The following is a 19,763-nucleotide window of genomic DNA, read 5'->3' as shown; positions in this document are numbered from 1 at the left end:
ACTGTCAGGAGTACTTTGCTCAGTGAAAGTAATGTAAGCATTACTTAAAGTTTTATGACTGTGGATTTTATACTGGTTTAAGTAGTACATCAAGGTCTCACTGTCATGCTTGCTAGGACTAAAACAATCAAGAACAATTTCCGAAACAGACAGATAAAACTAAAGTACTAAAGTATTTTTATTAATCTTGTTTCATAAGTTGTTCTATCTTAAATTAAAGATGACTGAACATACTAACAATGAAAAATGTCCTTTTGGACAATGCAAAGTCTCCTATGCTGATTTTTGGTGGAAAATGAATGTTACCAACTTCTCTTCAGCCCTGCTGATGAGATTCAAGTGTCTGGCAAATGTGTTTTACTACATAGGAAATACAAAAGCAAAGGCCAATCCAGTAAAGCTTTTCCATGCAGAATCTGTTGTCCTAAGTAGCTTAATGATACATGCATTTGTTCAATTCTCTCGAGAGAGCAATCAGCCAAGCAAATTATAGCAATATCCCATCTCCATTAGAACCAGGCCCCTTTATGGAGAAACACTCTGAGTAGAGAAAGGGAAGGATCCCTCTCAGCATGCCAAAAATGTCGTCGGTGACTGACAGATTTTCACAGGAGACTGTCTAGGAAGGAAATATACCAACCTCTTTTTTTAAATGAAATGAATGGATATTTTTTCCTGTGTTCTTTAAGCCACCTAATATGTTTTAGTGATAACTGGTATCATTTTCAAAAGCAGTGGATATGAGGAGTTTCTCAGTCCACTGGGAGTTGAAAGCACTTAACACACATGAAAATCAGCCAAACAGAAATAAGAGTAATTGTACTGAGCACCTTTTACTCAAGGGTACAGTCTAGTTTCTGTTAGCATAAATAGTAACTGAATATGAGAATTGAGTAATTGATTACAGATCTTTGGCAGTAACAGCATCGTTGGCATGTTCATGTTTTAGGTATCCACAGCAATCGAGCACATTACAGAGTGAGTTTCCCTGCCAGGGGTAGGAGCTCTGTTCAAACTTGCTTTTATTTAAATATTTTTGGGTGTCCCCTTCTTCAGTTATACTGCCCTCAAAAATCACTTCCCAGTATACTACAACCAGCAGTCGGCATTCAAGAGGTTTATGGCAGAGAACAGGTCAAGAGGAGGAACCAATAATGAAAAAAATGGAAAAGGAATTGCACTGGTTTTGAGACCACACCAGAAAATCTTCTCTTTCAGGAGCAAAGAATTAACTTTTTAATGTAAAGTTACACATTCTTAGATGCATTAGAGTACTGCCTGCATTTGCTGTTCATACATCTTTTCCCCCATGCCCAAGCTACCAACCAGTTTCAGTAGAATATGGCCAGTACCTGTTTTTAATCTACCAACTCTTTTGCACCTAAGCATACAAAAAAACCCTGCAAAAGCACAGAAGGAACTAGTTAATTCTCTGCTTTGCACAACACTGAAGATTCATTACTTCTATGGTTTCAGCTGAGTGGCTACTTTCAAAATTGGTGTGTGTGCAGTTGGACTAAATAAACAACATATTAAAATACAGATTTTTTAGTGACATGGAAACAAGCACTTAACAAACCTAGACACAGAAATTAGCAATTAATGTAATTATTTAAGAGTTCTCTGTGTTATGGTTCAGCTCCTTTAAAAATGTTAGTAATACTTTTAAATAGACACAGTTGTGTTCGCTGTACAATGAAGATGTCATATGAATAGACTTTTTACAAACATTTGTTTAGTCAAGAGACAATTTCAGTGCATATAAGAGCAAACACAGGGACCAAACCCCAGCACACAGTGGCATTATCCTGAACAAGAGCAGCTGCACTGGCATTTGTCTAGGCTCTAAAGCAGCCTTCATTACAGCCATAGTCAAAGAGAAAAGGACTGTAAGTAAATCAAGAGATCTTGGGTTCTTTCATACTTCTTGTGTGCCTCCCCTTAAAAGGAAACTACTATTTCAGCCCACAATTTTCTAGTTCTCCCATCTCTGCAGCCTTTGTGGCTCTTCACAGTTTCAAGTTAGTAGTGCAGGAAGATGGCATGCATATGAATAATAGTTATGAATGGTTTAATTGAAGTTAAGCAAATTAAATTAGTGCATCCTAAAGTATTTCATGTTTCTGATGTAACTCATTCATACATCTCTTATTTTGCATCTCATGACACACTGAATACCATATGCAAGCAAAGGTTAATTCAGAGGTGTGCATTTCCAGGAACAGAACTTTTGGTGAAATCTCTCATTTTCACATTTATAGTGATATAGTTGGTAGCAAAATTTGGTCTCAACTTTAGCAGAAACTTAACTTCACCCAGCTGGACCCTATGCACGTTGGCAAAGGTCCCTGTATAATCAATTAATTGGTTCTTGGAACTGTTTTTTCAGGAAATACCTTTTTTTTTAAAAAAAAAAGAAATTGATAGCTGCTTTCAAGGTAGCCTTCATTAAGTAGACACACCTTTTTTGAGACATCCTCTGTGAAATATGTAGAACACATTGAGAATATAAGTACAAAATATTGACCATGAAAGGGCAGGTGATTCAAATAGAGATAAGAATGCTAACCTGGTGTCTGCTGATGAACTATTTCTTCTGGATCCTGCAGGTGAATGAAGACAACGAGCCCAACTGCTCCAAACAGCAAGATGAAGGAGAACATACAGGTCAGCCTCATAATTACTGTTCTCAGATCAATCCAGTTCTCACCCAGGAAAAGAACTGCATGTGATCTCCAGGGCACTCTTCACTCATAGTCTTCGTCCTCACATCTGGCGGAAGTCTGGTGTAATATGTCTACAAGAAGCAAAAAACCAAACCCCTAAACTTAGCATATAGGGCATTTATTTTTCCAATGCAGAATAGTAGATTTAAGTTCTCATTTAGACCAAATAACTGATTTCTCTAGTATTTCTTTTGTACAGTTAATTGCAATCATCCAGTCTATTTCTGCCCCATCCGTTTGTCTTTAATTTTACGTCCTTGATTTTAACATGTTGAAAAGATGATGTAGTGTATAGTTAAAAATTGCATTTTGGGAAGTACAGTCATGCCATGACTGCAATTTTCAGAGAAATCCCTCTCAATAATTTGCGTTCTTCAAGTGAAGCATGTGTCACTTTTTGTTTTTATTTCTTGCTGATTAAATATAAAAGCTATAAAGTGAGATAATGTGTGGGGAACAATAATGAAAGCTGCACCTTTGTACCAAACACAGAACCGGCAGCTGCTGCTTCACCTCTGAGAAAAACCAGTCACGCTCAAGCCGACCACCACAGGTCACCCACTGAAGAAGTTCCACAGGCAATTGATTTCCAAGGGAAATCCTGGTCACAGTGCTTGGACCCCCTTTTACTGGCTTGCAATAAACACGAAGGAAGAGAGCAGACAAGAAGCAGGAATGTGTGCAGGAGCCACAGGCACGGCTGCCTCTCCTCCCTAGGGGCTTGCAGCGAGGCTCCGGGTCTGTTCTGCACATCCTCAACAGCGGCTGTTAGTGCGGGCCCAGAGCAGCCCTGCTCCCACAGGGGCCTGTTGTGGGTCCTTCTAAACCCCTCACTGAGCACGGCCCTGAGGCTTTAAGGCCACGAATAGTCCTGCTGGAACCAACGTCTGTCCTCACATGATACGAAGAAGTGAAAAAGTGAAGGAGTGACAACTAGAGAGGAAAACTATTACCAGGGCCACATGTCTTTATTAATTAAAATAAATGCTTCTGCCACAGAGCTGTGCCAATCCTGCATTTTTCGGTAACACATGGAAAGGTTCATTAGAGCACAGACAGTGGAACTGTTTCCCAAAATGTAACCGGATTTCTTAGCAGCAAATTATTGAACAGGAGGCTCAGCTGGAGGTCAGCAACAGGTTGCAGCGGTAGCAATAATGTTGCTTTCCTCATGTTTTACTGCAAATGTGACCTGATCTAAAGGAAAGTTTTTGAAGCTTGTCTTTTTTTACAAAGGGGATTTTAAATATGGAAAGACTGTATAACACCAGTTTGCAGGAAGGATGGAGTGTGGAGAGATGATGATTCAAAGTAGTTATGTCAGGAAAAGTCTTTAAAGATTTGTTCTTAATGTGCCTGGAATATTTGGTGTTGGGGCAATTTGTATGCTTTTCATGGTTTCCTTAGCAAGTTTTTAATTTTTAGTGTACTGGCATTCTAAATTTCTAAAATGCATCAAAGAAGAACACGAGGTGTGAAAGATGAAGTCATTTGATGAAGTCATTCTGTGACTCTGACTGATAAGGTTACTAATATTATTTAGTGGCAACGATATTTATTCAGTGTGTAAAGGCACCAGAGCTCCAGGCCAGGAACTCTGGGGGATACTTGTATCTCAAATGAATGCAGAGCACTAAGTTCTCCCTATGCATAAGCAAACTGAGCTTTATTCTCTGTTCAAATTATGGCAGACAGTAATTGTGTATTCTTTTTTTCACTTTAAACCTTTCTCACATCTTTAAAAGTAAAACTAAAAGAAAATATCACTAAGTTTTTCAGCCCTAGCAAAGCCAGGTTGTTATAAGTCCTTGTGCAGGTCCATCTGTGCCTGTTGTGTATCTAATATGCATAGATATTTGCATTTACTACATATATTTACCTTTAGATGCCCAATACTACCTCTAAAACACTGGGGGAGTCAGATTAGCCTTCAAAGCAACTGTGTTACAGTTCCAACCACTGCTGTTAGGGGCAAGCAGGGAACACAACCCACCCTCTCCCTGGTTCACTACAGTACTTATTTGGCTACATTGGCAGGGGTTTGTAGAAATAGGCATTTCCAACCAAATCCAATGGTGGCAAGGCTGGTACAACACCAGCCTCACACCATCATTTTGTAAATCAGTCCAGTCGGAGCTTTCTAAGAATTGTATTTCATTTCCTAACATACAGGTTTTCCTTTCTGTCACCTATTTATGCTCTCTGCATGCCCATGGGAAGCTACAACCGCAGCTTTACAGGACAGGCCCGAGGCAGGTGCCTTGCCCAAGGTTTTTCAGGAAGGCTGTGATGCTGCAGAGAGCTGGAGGGTTTCCCAGCCTCCCAGCCCTGCGCAGGTGGCAGCGCTGCCCCTCCCTGCTGGGAATGCCCCCAGCTGGTGGGACACAGAGCAGCTGAGAAATGCAGAATCATCACTTGAGAGGGAGTAGCTGAAAAATATCCACCCTCAAATAACAAGGGGTTTAAATTTGCTTAGTGTTGAATTTTAAGGTCTTTTTTAATGAATTATACCCTTGAGCAAATGCGGGTTTCTAAACCAATTATTATTATTAACTTAAAATGTGAAACCATTTTCCCTGGATTTGATTTGTTGAAATGTTTTCATTTGAAGTAGAGGCAGCATCAAGAAAGAATATCCCTAGCCAGGTTTTAATTAGTGCACAAAATGCTACAATAGCAGTTTTTAACAGTTAAGAGTGTTTACATTATTCCACATCCTATCGAACAACTGTGTCCAGGAACACAAAACCTTTTAGGTTAGACATTACAGGCTCTTCAGGAAACCTCAATATACAACAGTAACAAAAGCTAGATGAAAGTATATATTTGAAAGAATAAAAGGCCATATGTACTTGCATAACTCTAAAGAAAGACTGCTGCTTGTTGCCTGTAGCCACTGCATGTTTCTGCAAGCAGTGAACATAGGAGTCCGAGAAGCAAAAAGAAAGAGAACCTCTTTCCTCTCAACAAAATGACTACCTCTCAACAAAACACAAATGTCAGAGATCTTTAAATTATGGGTCTAAGCTTTCCCCCTCCCTATTCTCCTGTAATTATTTTTCCAATCAGTTGACTTTAATTAACATGTCCTCTGTGAGCAAAGCTGGTGAATGGCAAGGGCTGGTTTATAGATGCTGAGCATGTGCTGCCCAAGCCCTCCCAGGCTGGTCGTTGAGTTACAGGAGCAGAGGAACTCTGCAAGCAGCTAGCACTGACTGATAAATGTGAACGAAGTATCCTCATTAAGGAAACATTTGAAAATACCCTTTACACTCCGATCACATCATTTTAAAGATGGATGAGGGGAAAGACCTACAAAAAACCTAAGTGCAGCTTGACCTAACTGTTTCATCAGGCAGTACTTCCTCAGGCATGCAAGGGATGCTTTGTGTGGGAGCTTTGGATTGACCCATCCAGTGTCCCGGCTTCAGGAGGGCAGAATTTGGATGAATCCATACCCTTCAACTTGCACTTTGCAGTCACATACTTTAACTGTGCTCCTCACAATGGCCAATAACATATTTTTATAATTCTTAGTGTTACCCAGAGTGCAAGCAGATAAGGTTGCAAGCAGCTTCCAATCCAAACTCCATTTTCAGCTGCCCTGAACCTATTAAACAGATGGAAAGAGGTTCATTAGAATGTGCAATAATTAATTGAAACATCTAACTTTTAATTTATTCTTCCTTATTACATTCCTATGGTGGATAAAACTCCTAGGTATCAATATCTGTTTTCCTAAGCTTTCCCATTACTGTGGTATGTGAATGCCCTGCACTTGAAAGCAGCACAAATATGAGTGTGCACGGATAGTAATTAGCACTCAGCACTTTCCAGTTCAAAGACATTTATTAATCACCACAGTACTCCTATGAATTGTGAGTCGAGGAAGCATTAGCATGAGGTAGGAGAATGGGTATTGGATCATTAATGCAAGACTTTTAAGGAAAAGGATGGTACAGTTTTAGGTAAAAAAATTCTAAATATGTTTGTGGAAAATACTTGAATATTATAGCAGAATTTTCAGGCACCAAATCTTTTCTTTACAAACGCAGAAGCAGAACAAATTTCTCCCTGCTCCCAAGCAGTATGCAAAGACCCTGCAAAGATTTATTTAAATCTTCTGACAAAAGTGGCTCTGAAACTAGTGCTATGTAGGTCTGCTTTTGGCAATCTCTGCCTGGAGGCCTAATGACCAAACACTTTCACTGCGAGCAGTCTGGTGTTATGATACTGGATCAGTCCAAGAAAGACAACACCTCTGTTGTTTGATCCCTAGTCTGATGTGGGTCAGGCAGGCTGCACTCGGGGTGGTGTCTGATAGCTCATGGCTATTTGTTCATCCATGAGTTTTGCAGACATGATGTTCTCTCCCTTGTCTGCTGCTAACAAGTCAGTGTGAAGAACAGCATTGATGAGATACAATCTAAGGGCATGGTGTAATCCTTAGGCAGAAACTCAGGAACTTGCCTTTGGTCCATCTAGAACTGGATCTTTCCCTAACCACATTGATGCATCAAAGGAAAGTAAAACAAAACCTTATAGAAAAGGATAAGTGGCAGGATAAGCTATCCCTTTTTCCCCAGGAAAAAGCCTATTATCTTCAGTTGAGGTGAGTGTGAGTGTAGCATATCTAAGACTGTCTTAGAAAAACACGGTAGCAGGGTATGCAGCTTTCACAGCACTGCCAACAATTGCTTACCAAGAGCCATTTGCAGAGAGCAGGAGGGACAGAGGGTCCAAGGTTGCTACAGCCCCTCATTTCTCCCTCTGGCTGCTCACAGGCAGCCACCCTGCAGAACCCAAGCTGCCTGGCCCTCTTTGTAATTGGTAGCGTGCTGTCACTCCACTGCAGAGCTGGTGACCAGCCCAGCTAAATTAGCCTGAAGATGAAAGGCACTGGTGCCAAGACGAGACCAAAAGAGGCTTTTTACCTCTGTGGAACCAGGGGAAGGGAAGGACCAAGGTGGGCCAGAGACTCTGTAAAGTGCCTGCCCACTGCAGGACACCTTTATACTGTCCCTTCCTGAGGCTTCACTGCAAGATGCCACGGTAGCTCCCAGTGAATCAAGGAACACAGACCAACACCAGCATCACCATCATATATTGTTGCCATATACATCAGCAAGTCAACAACACACCCAAATTCTTTGCAAATATCCACTTATTGCTAAATTGGACAATTACAAATCACCTGTGAATGAATGTAAATGCCTAGTATCACACATACATGGTAAACTTAATTTCTCATGCTGTGTGAGCTTCAGCTGCTCTTCCTGCAGTTGAGAGCAGGCTGCTGGTTCAGAGCACTGCCAGAGCCCGCTGTTTATTCAAAGGAGGCAGCAGGATGCGGGTGTCTTCTGGAAGCAGGGATTCCTGCCTTTCCACCAGGCACCTTGTGTGCTGTTGGACAACCAGGTACCGAGCAGCAGAGATCAGCTTAGGCACTCCTGCAGCTCTGGTTGTGCCATTCCTGGGAGGCAAACTGGGACATCCCTCTGGTGCTGTGGAGCTCTGGAGGTACCACTGCCCAGGTTCTCTGTACAGCCTCAGCAGTGTCTTACCCTTGGTGGCCTGCCCCCAGTTAAAGCACACACTGGTAGGATTCCCAGTTCAGAGAGAGACACTTATTAATGCAGAAATGTTTTTCTAAGTCATGATTTGCCTGACAGCAATAAAAACTACATGTTAAATTTCAGCACTCCTGTAGCTGATCTGGGGAAATTTAACTGGAGCTGTTGGCAGCTGGGAGATGTGAGGGGTTTTTTCTTCTACTGGGTTTTGTTTTGTGTGTTCTGAAAAGGCACCATAATGAAGGACTTATTTTCTGCATTATTAAGATAATTTTACTTGTGTAATATAGTTAGAGACTAGGATAGTGATACTGGGCAATTAGCTGAATTAAGAAAAAGGGAATATTATTACTACAAGAATATAGGAAAAAGATTTACTATTATTACTGAAGTGATCTCTTCTAGCTCTATTAGCTGTTTCTAGGAGGTGTGTGAACAACAGCTGCTTCTCACTCTGCAGCTGAGCCAAGCATGTATTTCCTTGCTCCAAAGCTCTTACAGAGCCAAAAGGCCTTCAAACACAGGGCACTGAGTTTTCCCATCCCTCAAGTGTCCACTCTGTTTTACCCCTGACATCTAGATCAGGCTTGCTGTAACATTTTTACAGAACCAAAGACTGGATTTATAAACATTATTTGTATTCACCAGCAAAAATAACTTTTTTAAGGAGCTTTACAAAAGCAGACACTGTACTAGAGGTGGAGATACTAAAAGTCATATTATTCTGTATCTGTCAGCACTTCTTGGAAATAGGAAATGCAAACGAATCCTAAGAATTATGCCCCAAATCCTCTAGCTTCTTTAGCATAGAAAGTAGGAAACTATTAATCCTGTGGCTGCTTCCATTCATCAAATGTTCATCTTTGGGTGCTGTATTTTCTATCACTATATCCGTGCTCATGTATCAGTAGCGCAAAAACTTCGATTCTCCCTGAGATTTGGAAAGGACAAATTTGTTTCCAGATGATGTTTCAAATCAAAACATTTTGTCTGGCTTATATCAACTCCATATATAATCATGTTCTTCTTCGTGTAATAACAGAAAAGAAGCATTTTGGAGAAAGGTGAAATACTAACTTTAAAGTTGAAACTGTTCAAAATATCCTGCCCCAGAAACATCCCCAAAATTCTCTTCTGAAAAGATCTGGATTCATATTTTCCCTTCATATGGGGAAAGGAATTAAACCTACTTTGATGAAATCAACAGAGAAGTTAAGGCTTTCTCCAACTCTGAAATCCTTTTAGATCACAAGTGAAATACTTGAGTGGAGAGGGGTGGCTCAGCCTGATACCAGCTGGTGTCCTCAGGATGATGATGAACCCTTGTCCAGGTGGCTCCAGTGAGTATCTCCCAAGCCCTGCAAGATGCACAGACCAGCTCAGCAGTTTGAATCCAGGAAGGGAAAGCACACCTGCCTTGTGTGACTTCGTGCAGCGCTGCTCTGCACTCCATTTTCCCAAGAACCACTTGCAGAGGCAGGAACTGGCACTCAGGTGAATTGGACCTGCTGAGATTGGGACCAGCCCAAGGAGCTGACACCTCTTCCTCCTGCTGCCTAATTAGCCTCTCCTGCATCCCAGTGATCCTGAGTGAACATGCTGAGCTGACCACCTCTGTTACCTGCTAGCAGTGTGGCAGGAAATTAGGCAGAACTTACTGCCTATTAACAGCTCTATTGTCCAGTCACTGGTGTCATTTACACGTCTTGGCTTTCAGCATCTCTTCCAATTATGCAAAATGGGGAACTCTTGACGGGAAGAGAATCCTGAAAATTACAGGAGCCTCTTTTGCTCACCTATACATCAACCCATATACCCAAAAGAGTGGGGACAGAGGGGTTAAGAGGCTTTCTCTTACTCTGGTGGAAACTTGTTTTGTCAGGTATCAGTAGGTCCAGTTCTACTCTCTCATATATACCAGTGTTGTCCTTTGGACCCAAACAATGCTCAAGCCATATAATGTGCCAAAGCCTGAATTTCAGCAGAATTGCAAAAAGCTGTGTTAGTGTTTTATGTGGCTGAAGTCAAGAGTGATAATGTATGACCCCTTTTTCCCATTCCAAAACCCCTGGCAAATCTGCTAAAGCTGCTCCTCTCACTTCCATCACATGTGGCAATAGGAAGCGGGCACTTCTGGTTTCCACTTTCATATACAATTTAAGACCAAAGGGGACAGCACTCAGTAAACAACCAAAATAATCCTTTCAAAGTCAAGAAGATTTCTTACCTATCTTTCTGGGTGTAAATTGTAGCAGGCATCATGTGTTACTAATCTCAGTACTGCAGCAGGGCCTTAGCAAGTCAACACACACCTCTCCAAGATCCTCGAGGGGTTTTAATTCTATTCCTAAACTAAAACATAATCTCAAAAGCACTTTGCCTTTGAAATGAAAAAAGTTTTTTTACTGTGTTTAAAATTAACATCTCACAGGAACTGCACAGTGAGAGTGTAAACAGCGAGTGTCAATAATGAACTTGTCCAGCTTTTTTCCACACTGGAGGGGAAGGCACACAATTTGCACGGCAGCCCAACCTTTCCAGGCACTGCCTGGCAGCAGGATTTATAGGGATGTTATCCCACATCCGATATTACATACAGAAATATGCTGTGTGGGGAGTACTGAACTCTTGTAAAATACAGCAGAAAGGTTCTGGTTATTCAGCTGCCCACTGCTTGTTAAAGCCTGGTCTGAAATGCTTCCCTCTCCCTCCACTTGCCTGAATCTCTCTTCTATTTAAAGTAACTCACATCTTCAAAGGGTTTTTTAGATGATTGCACTGTCGTATAACAGCTATATATTATATTCTTCTTCAGCTGTCTTGCTTAATTTGTCTATTCCATAGGTTTCCTGGGTATTTCAGATGAAAATGCCTTCTTTCAGAAGATACAATGCACCTGGAATAAGCTGGATTTCCAGGGGTACCCAACAAGTGATTACCCCAGACATCATTCCTCCTTTACGTCAGTATGAAGCAATTGTAAATTTGAATTTTTCTTTTATAAATTAGTTTTTCTTTGCAGTTTTAGGTGTGTTATGATAAGGAGGAAAAGATGACAAAACTGAAAGATTTTATAAGCTGCTGATACATATGAAGAAATATGTGTATGTGTGTATAAAAGGTTAGTATGTTCCTATACATTGGGTAAAAGTTTTATTCCCATGCCACACCTCTTGATATCATGAGATTTTAAATAGTTTTTATAGCAATAACTTTGAGTGGCTTTATGTATATACATGTGTGGGGCCCTCTTCCTCAACATTATGGCTTAACTGTGCCATATGTGCCATACAGTTCATGTAATACAGTGTGGAGGTTCGTGATTCCTCAATGGTATTTCCTTTTCTAAAGGATAAAAGAATCTGGAGATTCTGTGTCTGGGAGTCATAAGCAAGCAGAAAAAAAGGGAAAACTCTGAAATGGTCCCTGTAACCTAGAAGTTAAAAACCTTTGTCACCAGTGAGGGTGGTTTTAATTCTGCACTTGAGGCAACAAAATACACCAAAATTTCTGCAAAAGCAGAAGGAAAAAAAGCTCCTGACTCACACTGTGTGGGTTCGTGGTGATGTTCTTCATCAGGAAGAAGAAAATAGGCCTCCTAACCTTGAAATGGCACATTTTGCTGTGGCTGTAGGGAGGGTTCCTTTATTGACTCTAGCACCTTCTGTAATGGTGTACATTTGAGTGTTCTCAGCTAATACTGCCTCTTAATCCTTCTAGCCATGATGACTAATTTGTTTCTTATTGAAATTTGCTTTCTCCCTCATCAAAGATCACCATCTGTTTACTCAAGGTGCTTTTTCACTTAGACTATGCCTGTATGTCAGAGCTGAGATATTTTCTCTTGTTCTTGATTTAGGCAGTTAAAACAAAGCAGTTAGTTGAGAAGATGTATTCTAAAACTAGATCTACTTGGGAAACTGTTCTTTTTTGCTTTAAAATGCCTTTTATATTTTGATTCAAAATGAAACTTTTTACCCTAGAATAAAGCAAAATGAAACAACTATTTGCATTTTAATTTGAAGTGCAATTTCTAAACAACAGGAAACAGAGTTTTTATTTTTATTCAGTCCTTGAGTTACTGCAGCATATAAAGGGAAGCTGCACTGAGTGCTGAAGGGGTAGTTGGCTGGCTGTGCAGAGGCATAGCCATGACATGCCACCAAGTGCATGGGCTGGCCTGGACTGAGCCCCTCCTGCCTACACGCCTTGTGGGACCAAGGGAAGATCTGCAAACTGAGAGGTGGGTATGAGCGAAGAGAAGTATCTGGAAACCTTTCCATCACTTTAAGGAGTGAAATGGTTCTGTGTGATGGTGAGTGAGGGCAGGTGCATGTGGAAGCTGGTGGGGCTGCAGAGAGGCAGAGATGTGACACTTGGGGTAGAGAGTGCCAGCTGCAAGGCAGTGTGAAGGAATGTTCACTGGTGTTATACTGGAGCACTGCTTATACAGGGCAGTGAACATTTGTTCTACCCTTACATTCCTTGGTTTCCAAAAGTTTTGCCTTTTGCCAAGGTCAGCTTTGGGCAAGGGGTGCAATGCCACCTGCAACTTCAGCACAGCTGAGCTTTGGACACCAGGAGGGCGCAGCTGCCGACAGAGCCACGGAGGAGACAGACACAGGCTGTGCTCGGAAACGGGGCTGTTTCATCAGGACGTGGCTGCACTGAGTGTGAGACTGGCTGGGTGGAAAAGGAAGGGCAAGGTTGTCCGTAGGTCCCATTTACACAGGGAAGAATGATGCTCACGGTACATGGAACTTGGACTTCTACATGTGATACACTTCTAGTTCTTCCTTTCCTGCAAGCTACTCTGCACCAGAATTTCAGACACTCCACACTTGCAGCAGTCAGAAGAAACATGTGGATATCAACTACTCAGCCTTTTAAACAGAACGCAATTTTTGATATTGAGCTGCAATGAGAATCATGAACAGGCATGAAATCTCTTTAAAATCAGTTCTGTGATGCTGGTACAGTGGGAGAATATTACTATTTGATTAGTTATTCAGTTATTTTAAGCACATTTTGTATGATTTGCAATAAGAACAGATAAGGCAAGTAGCTGCTAGGCATACCCATGTGCTGCAAATATTGGAGATCACTAAATGTCACCAGCAAACTTCCTGTTGTTCCACTGATGGTCTATAGGAACGGATATACTCTATTGACTCCATGCACTTGACAGACTTGGTTTGTAACTCCATCCCTTCTCGGCTTCTGCATTCAGTGAGGAGACAGCAGACACGGCCTAAAACCTTCAGTCCTTTCCTCCCTCTGCTGTGATGTGGACAGGCAGAATGGTGCCTCCTCCAGGAAATGGAGCAACGGTCAAAGTATTTGTGACACAGAGGACTCCTCCTGGGGAGGAAAAAAGGCATTCTGGCATTCCTCTTCCCAGCACCATTGCTCTGACTGTACTGCTGAGACACCAGCATGTTGGTGAGTTGGGCCCAGACGCTGAAGCAATAAATCTAATACAAACCAGGGATCTTTTCCTGTCTAGTGTGGGCAGCCCTGTACCACACCAGGTTATTCATCCCTTCCTTGGGCCAGCTCTCCTGTGGGCTGACAATGATCAAGTTCTGGCTGAGGGTTCAGACAACATCACTGCAAACTCAAATATCTGCATTTGGTACTGAAATCAAGGCATTCACACTCAAAAGAATCTGGAAGGAACTAGATTAAAATCTGGTTGGAACTAGATGATCTTTAAGGTCCCTTCCAAACCATTCTATGATTCTATGACTGAAGATGAAAGAAATTATTATTAGTTTATTGTAATCACTCACATTTAATGGTTCTGTAAAAGGTACTAACAGAACTGGGGTTTGATTCTAGATAGAGTATTTTGTGAAATCCTTCTGTGCACTTTCCACTGGGAGCCATCCCACATAAATATTTTTATTAAGCTACCCAAATTTAAAATCAAGACCTTCAAAATAAAATACTTACTGACCTTTCAGCTCATTTATAATTAAAATCTGTTCTAATGTTGTTCATATAAATAATAGATAGCTGTTTTCACAGATCAATGCCTTCTCTTGCTTTTTAAGAAACATTTTGAAGTAAAATTACTACGCCTTTAATAGGAAAATTTGATGTGTTAGCAACTATGGGTTGATCTCTGTACATTTTTCAATTGTAAATTGCACTTTAAAAATACAAACAATTATTAATATTGATTTGGACTAAAATAATATTGAATTTCAATATATTTTTGGCTCTTTTATGAATTACCCTGCAGAGTCAATGTGATTATGATGAAAGAGTATTTGCACGCTCAATTTCTTTTCAGCGAGAAATCTTAAAGAGTGCTAGTTGTGTTCAGGCTGATAATGATAAACACATGCATTCAAGGAAAATCAGGCTACCTTAAAAATCTCCACTGAAGCATAATAAATTAATATTTCATCCTATATGTGCAGTTCTTATATCATGCTAGCTGAACTTTCATTATTAACAAATACTGAGCATTTAGTTAGGATGCAGCTCAGCGCCTGAGCTCTGTTTTGGTTGTGCATCGCATGCAATTACAAAACTATGTCAATCCATCACTGCAATTTCCTACGACTAAGCAAAGAGATGAATATATTCATGTCCTAGGATGCTGTACGATACCAATAGATTTAAGTGTCATTAAACCCATGTTTCTATGCTGTGGTTGGAATGAACATTTCATAGCTCTGGTGATAGAGGGATTTGAGCTTTTCTTCTGATCTCAGCTCTAATTTCAAGGCCCAGTTGTTAACTGCTTCCTCAGGTACCCCAGCACCTCTGCAGAGGCCTCACCTCCAGGACAGCCCTTCCCCACGGCCAGGGCCGCAGCCAGCAGGGTCACTCAGCCACATGTCCTTGTTACACACACGGGAGTGGTTGGCAGGGGGGGTCTCCCAACAGCCTGCAATGCGTGGGCAGAATCATCTTGAAAACAGAAACTCTGTTCCCCAGGGAAAACAGGTGTATTGAGCCAGGACAAAATGTCAAGGTGACATTTTTGTAGAAATGGGATTTTCAGAAAAATTTAATTTCTTTTCATTGTGTGTGGCTGCTAAGCACTGGGAGAGCTGTGCAGCAAGCCTGAGAACTGGCAAAGGTTCACCAGGAATGTGGAGGGCTCTAGTCCTCCCCACTTCATCCAGCTCCTCTCCCTTTGCAGCTGGCACATGCCAGGAGGACAGAGAGCTGGGGACTGTTAACCTCCAGCAGCTTGCCTGGGAAGCAGCTGTTAAACTCACTTTTTGCTGAAAGTGGAAATGGGAAGTGTGTAGCAGGCAGCAGCTGGGCCAGCCTTCGTTTTGATTCTCCCAGGGAAAAATGTATTTTTAAAAATTTTCGTTTTCCACACAGAAAACACTGGTTGTGCGAAAAGGGCATTTTCTTACTGAAAAACCTTCTGCTGGAGAATTCCCCAACCAGCTCTTTTTATGGAACTTACTCCCACAGACTGAAAATAACCCAAACTTGGTACCTTTCCAGCCATGTTACAAAAGCTAATGTTTTGCTAGAGTCCCTGGAGACAGAGTTGTGCTACTTATATTAAGAAAGGGGTAGTAGCCAGCTAGCAAGTGCCTGCGGGACTGGTTTGAATGCTGCTGGCCCTGAATTCAATCACAGGTAATGAATGATTAATAATAAGGCACTTAACCTTAAATAGTGTTGTAATTACTTTGATTATGGAATAAAAACCAGAAAGCATTTCTGACATTTACTATTTTTAAACCTCATTATTTTGGAGAGTGTCATTCAAAAATTTTGAACACTTGAAATCAGTAAAACAGAAAAATGAAATGCCACGTGATTTTTCTTTACCTGACTCAGGTGCTCTCTAGTGTGAATTCTCCCTTCTATGGGCAGAGCAGTAGGTAGGTGACAGCAAGTGCCCTTGAGTCCCTTCATTTCACAGATAATCTTGTTTCAACATTTTATGCTCAGATGCCCACAAAAGTGTAGTCACCTCTCTGTTATTTTACATTGTGTTGTGGTTTTGATTAGAGCAAGTCAATTTTCGTGGCCAAAATGGCTTTTTAACAAAATGATACCTCTTTGAATATGTATTCTTTGGTCATAATTTTGTGATGTAAGGGATGCTTTCCTTGACAAAGATAAATTCTGTGTCCTATATTCCCCAAACTAATATTGTGAATTTTACTATAATTTCATAATACATACATGTTGCATGGTAAATACATTGATAGAAAACACTCTTAAGGACACCAAAATGTATTGATACAAGACACTCTTAAGTGCTCCGGGAAAAAACTTCAGAAAAAAATTTGGAGCTGTATCATGTTGCTACACTAAATGCACACCATAGAACCTCTCAGCAGAGAGAAGTCTGGTTTTTAAGAAAGAAGAGTGTCCTTCCTGTTTAATTTCCCTTAGGTTGATCCAGATCCTGCCCAGTCACTCCATACCTTTTAGCTAGACTAAGTTAAGATACACAACAGATTTTGTGCCTTCTCATCTCAACAAGAGTGGCCAACAGAGCCAATTCTGCAGTGCCTGCCAACAACTCACTGGGTATGGTTTAAGGAGGAGTGAGAGTGTCAGCTCTTAGATGGTGGGCTCTGCCCACATCAGAGGGATGGGCTGCTGTAACAATGCAGCTGAGCTTTACTGGGGTGTATTTCTCAAGGAAGTCCTGTCACTGTCCTGGTTTTGTTCAAGTTCACTGAAAGCAACTTCTGTCTCCTTAGCAACTTTCTTTTCAGACCAGTGCCTCTACTCATCCTGGCAAGATGAAAATATCCAGAGCCTGAAATCTACACCTTTTATGTTCTGCTGTCTCATCAGATGACACTTCATGGTTGTGTGACTCCGATAGAGGAAAAACAGTGTAGGATTTGAGGAAAATACACTTTTTTAAAGTCAAGTCAGGCTGCACATTATTTCTACCCCACTTGCAATTAGCAGTGTGTGAGCTGATCACTAGCACTAAAACTTCACTGTGCTGCTCTGGGTGTCACATCTTGCTGTAAAAGTTTAATTTAACAAACTCCAGAAGCTGGCAGAGGAACTTCTGTGGTTCCAGACAGCAATGTTGCAGCTCTGCAGCCCTCTTCAGGGCTAACAGTGACTAGAGTTTATGTACATGCACCACAGGGAAAATGACAGCTTTGCCCAAATACTGTCTTGCTGTGTGTGCCTAAGAGTGGCTGGACCAGTGTCAGATCCCCAAAATACTCAGGTGTAACAGAGGTGTTAAGTGCACTAGTTTAGATTTTATTCTGGCTTTTTCCAGCTTCCAGTCCATTACTTTCTCTTCCAAATCATTAATATATTTTATTGATTGTTCCTACAGGTGAATTTTGCACCCTTTTAAGGTAGCATCGTAACTGTAATATTGCTAAATGTTGACTGCAAAACAAGCAGGACCTGAGACCTCTTCAAGCCCTTAGTTCTGGTTTAAACACACTTCCAGCGCACACTGTGTGACAAAAACACTTTGGAGCCTCTTTCCCATGTAACTAAACTGTAACTACAAAATCAAAATTGCATGTAAAATATTGAAGATGAGTAAAACAGAGTGAATTGAGAGCACCAAGACTAACATAAGCAAACTGCACATCTTATGGCTAATAGTTGTGATGTATTTGTGTTTCAAGGACCTCCTCATACATAAAAAGAGCTATTTTGGTTTGCACCATTAGTGCTTCCTTCTTTGTCACCTCTATTTATCTTTTATCCATCTTGCCTCATCCTTTTTTTCCCTATTCTGTATATTGAGCAACTGTTCAGGTGTTTAATGTCAAAGCCATTAAAGGGACAACCCAGGGGACATGGGAGACTGCACACAGCAAGTGTAGGCAATGAGCAGCGGCTGTGTGGTGGAGGAATTCTCAAGCTGAATGTGTACATGGGCTATATCTAAACTGTTCTGAAAATTAAAAAACCTAAAAAAACCAGCCTTACTGCGATAGACATTTATCTCTAGAGGCATGCAGGCCCTCTTAAACAAAATTTAGGAGTCTATTGTTCAGGAAAATAAACAACCCCCCAAACTGAAGACCTACCTGATGTGTTGAAACGGTTGAGCCATGTCAGCAGCGTCCCCTGACCCTCCCTCCTGCAGCTCTTCCCAATTTAGCTGCAGGAAAACATGAAGGTGGGCAGACAGATCCCTTAATGTTAAATGAGGTTTGTATTACACACTCACATGAGTGCTCACCACTGACTAAACCAGTCAGTCCTAATGATCAACACTGTCTCTTCCCCTCACACTTAAAACAACTGCTGAACTCAAACAACCTTATCAGAGAACACACAAGATCACAAACGAGATGCTGAAGCATAGGGTAGCACAGAGTGCAACTAGAGCATGGTCCTCTCTGAACTGGGTCCTTGTTGTTTGGCTGAGGTGCCTGGGAACAACTGGAAGCTGCACCTTGCAGAATGAGAGGAAAAGGACTAGCAACTGTTTTCCTCCTACCTTGTGCTCCTGCCTGTGGATTTGCTGCCCTTCAAAACGTTATGACTAATGCATAAAGCGTTGCTCCTCTCCAGACACTCAACTTTTCACTAGCTCAAGACTTAAAAAAAAAGCCATGAATCTGTCTTTTGCTGTAGGTCTCCAGGCATGTAACCTTTACTGTATATGCCATGCTGGCATTCGCTGTCTCGCCTGTGCTGTTTATCAGCCTCGCTTACTTGCTGTGAGTATTGCAGTCTTGCAATCCCTGAGAACCTTCTGTGTTTACTCTTTGCCATCCTCCCTCATAACTACAAAATTAAATGGGAAAAGGATCTCTTGGAGAAACAGTTCCAAAAAAGCTTAGGCAATATTTTATGCTGAATTCTTTCCTTGGACCTTTATATATCAGTGGTGTATCTTGCAAGACACCATTGGGATTTTGAAACTAATTTTCCATCATCATTAGCAAGAAACCTATCCTCGTGTTTCTTTTCGTTAATGTCTAATACAAGACAGAGAAGAAGTGCTGAATATGTACACTCTTTTTAACTTGATGGTGCCATATGCAAATAATTAAACAAGGCACAGAAGCAATGGTTAAAAATACTACAAAACCTCCTCATTAAACTAAGCAATTATCTGCCAGAAGAGAGACATCTGAACCCTCTCCCTCCACACACGTGATAAAATCTCCACATCTTGCAGCTGCTTAATCTTTTTCCAAGAGGAGAAAAAAGATCACATTTAATTACAATCAAGGGTGAGGACAACATGGTGGGTGCATAGATGGTGACATTCAGTTGTATCTGTGAGTGAGGTGGCTATGACTTTGCACATGATCTGTCTGGATATTGCATGCAAGGGCACAGATCTATGAAAAATCAGTGGAAACATTAATTGAATTCCAGCTATGTCATGTGCTACTGTGCAAAAGAAATTATTCCTGAAACTCTAGGGCTATGATTGGCTGTTCAGTGGTGGTTTAACAAGAAGTTAATACTTGCAGCCATCTCATCCTGCATGCTGCATTACATTGGCATAATGTCTTTG

The 19,763-nt window shown here is 41.1% G+C and overlaps 1 protein-coding gene across 1 annotated transcript in view; it reads right to left on the bottom strand.

Annotated features, from left to right (window-relative positions):
- The window catches only part of CHST8 (carbohydrate sulfotransferase 8), a gene marked incomplete at both ends in the record, with an annotated part of 142,135 nt that extends 139,457 nt beyond the window's left edge, over nucleotides 1-2,678 (bottom strand). Inside the window, one exon of the mRNA XM_082290182.1 lies at nucleotides 2,570-2,678. Within this exon, the coding sequence (XP_082146308.1) occupies nucleotides 2,570-2,678 (109 nt within the window). The remainder of the gene's footprint in view (nucleotides 1-2,569) is intronic.
- Nucleotides 2,679-19,763: the final 17,085 nt, after the last annotated feature.

The sequence above is a fragment of the Coloeus monedula genome (genome assembly GCF_965178545.1).
Source record: "Coloeus monedula genome assembly, chromosome: 13".
Taxonomy (NCBI): Eukaryota; Metazoa; Chordata; class Aves; order Passeriformes; family Corvidae; genus Coloeus; species Coloeus monedula.
This window is presented reverse-complemented; position numbering and strand designations above follow the sequence as displayed.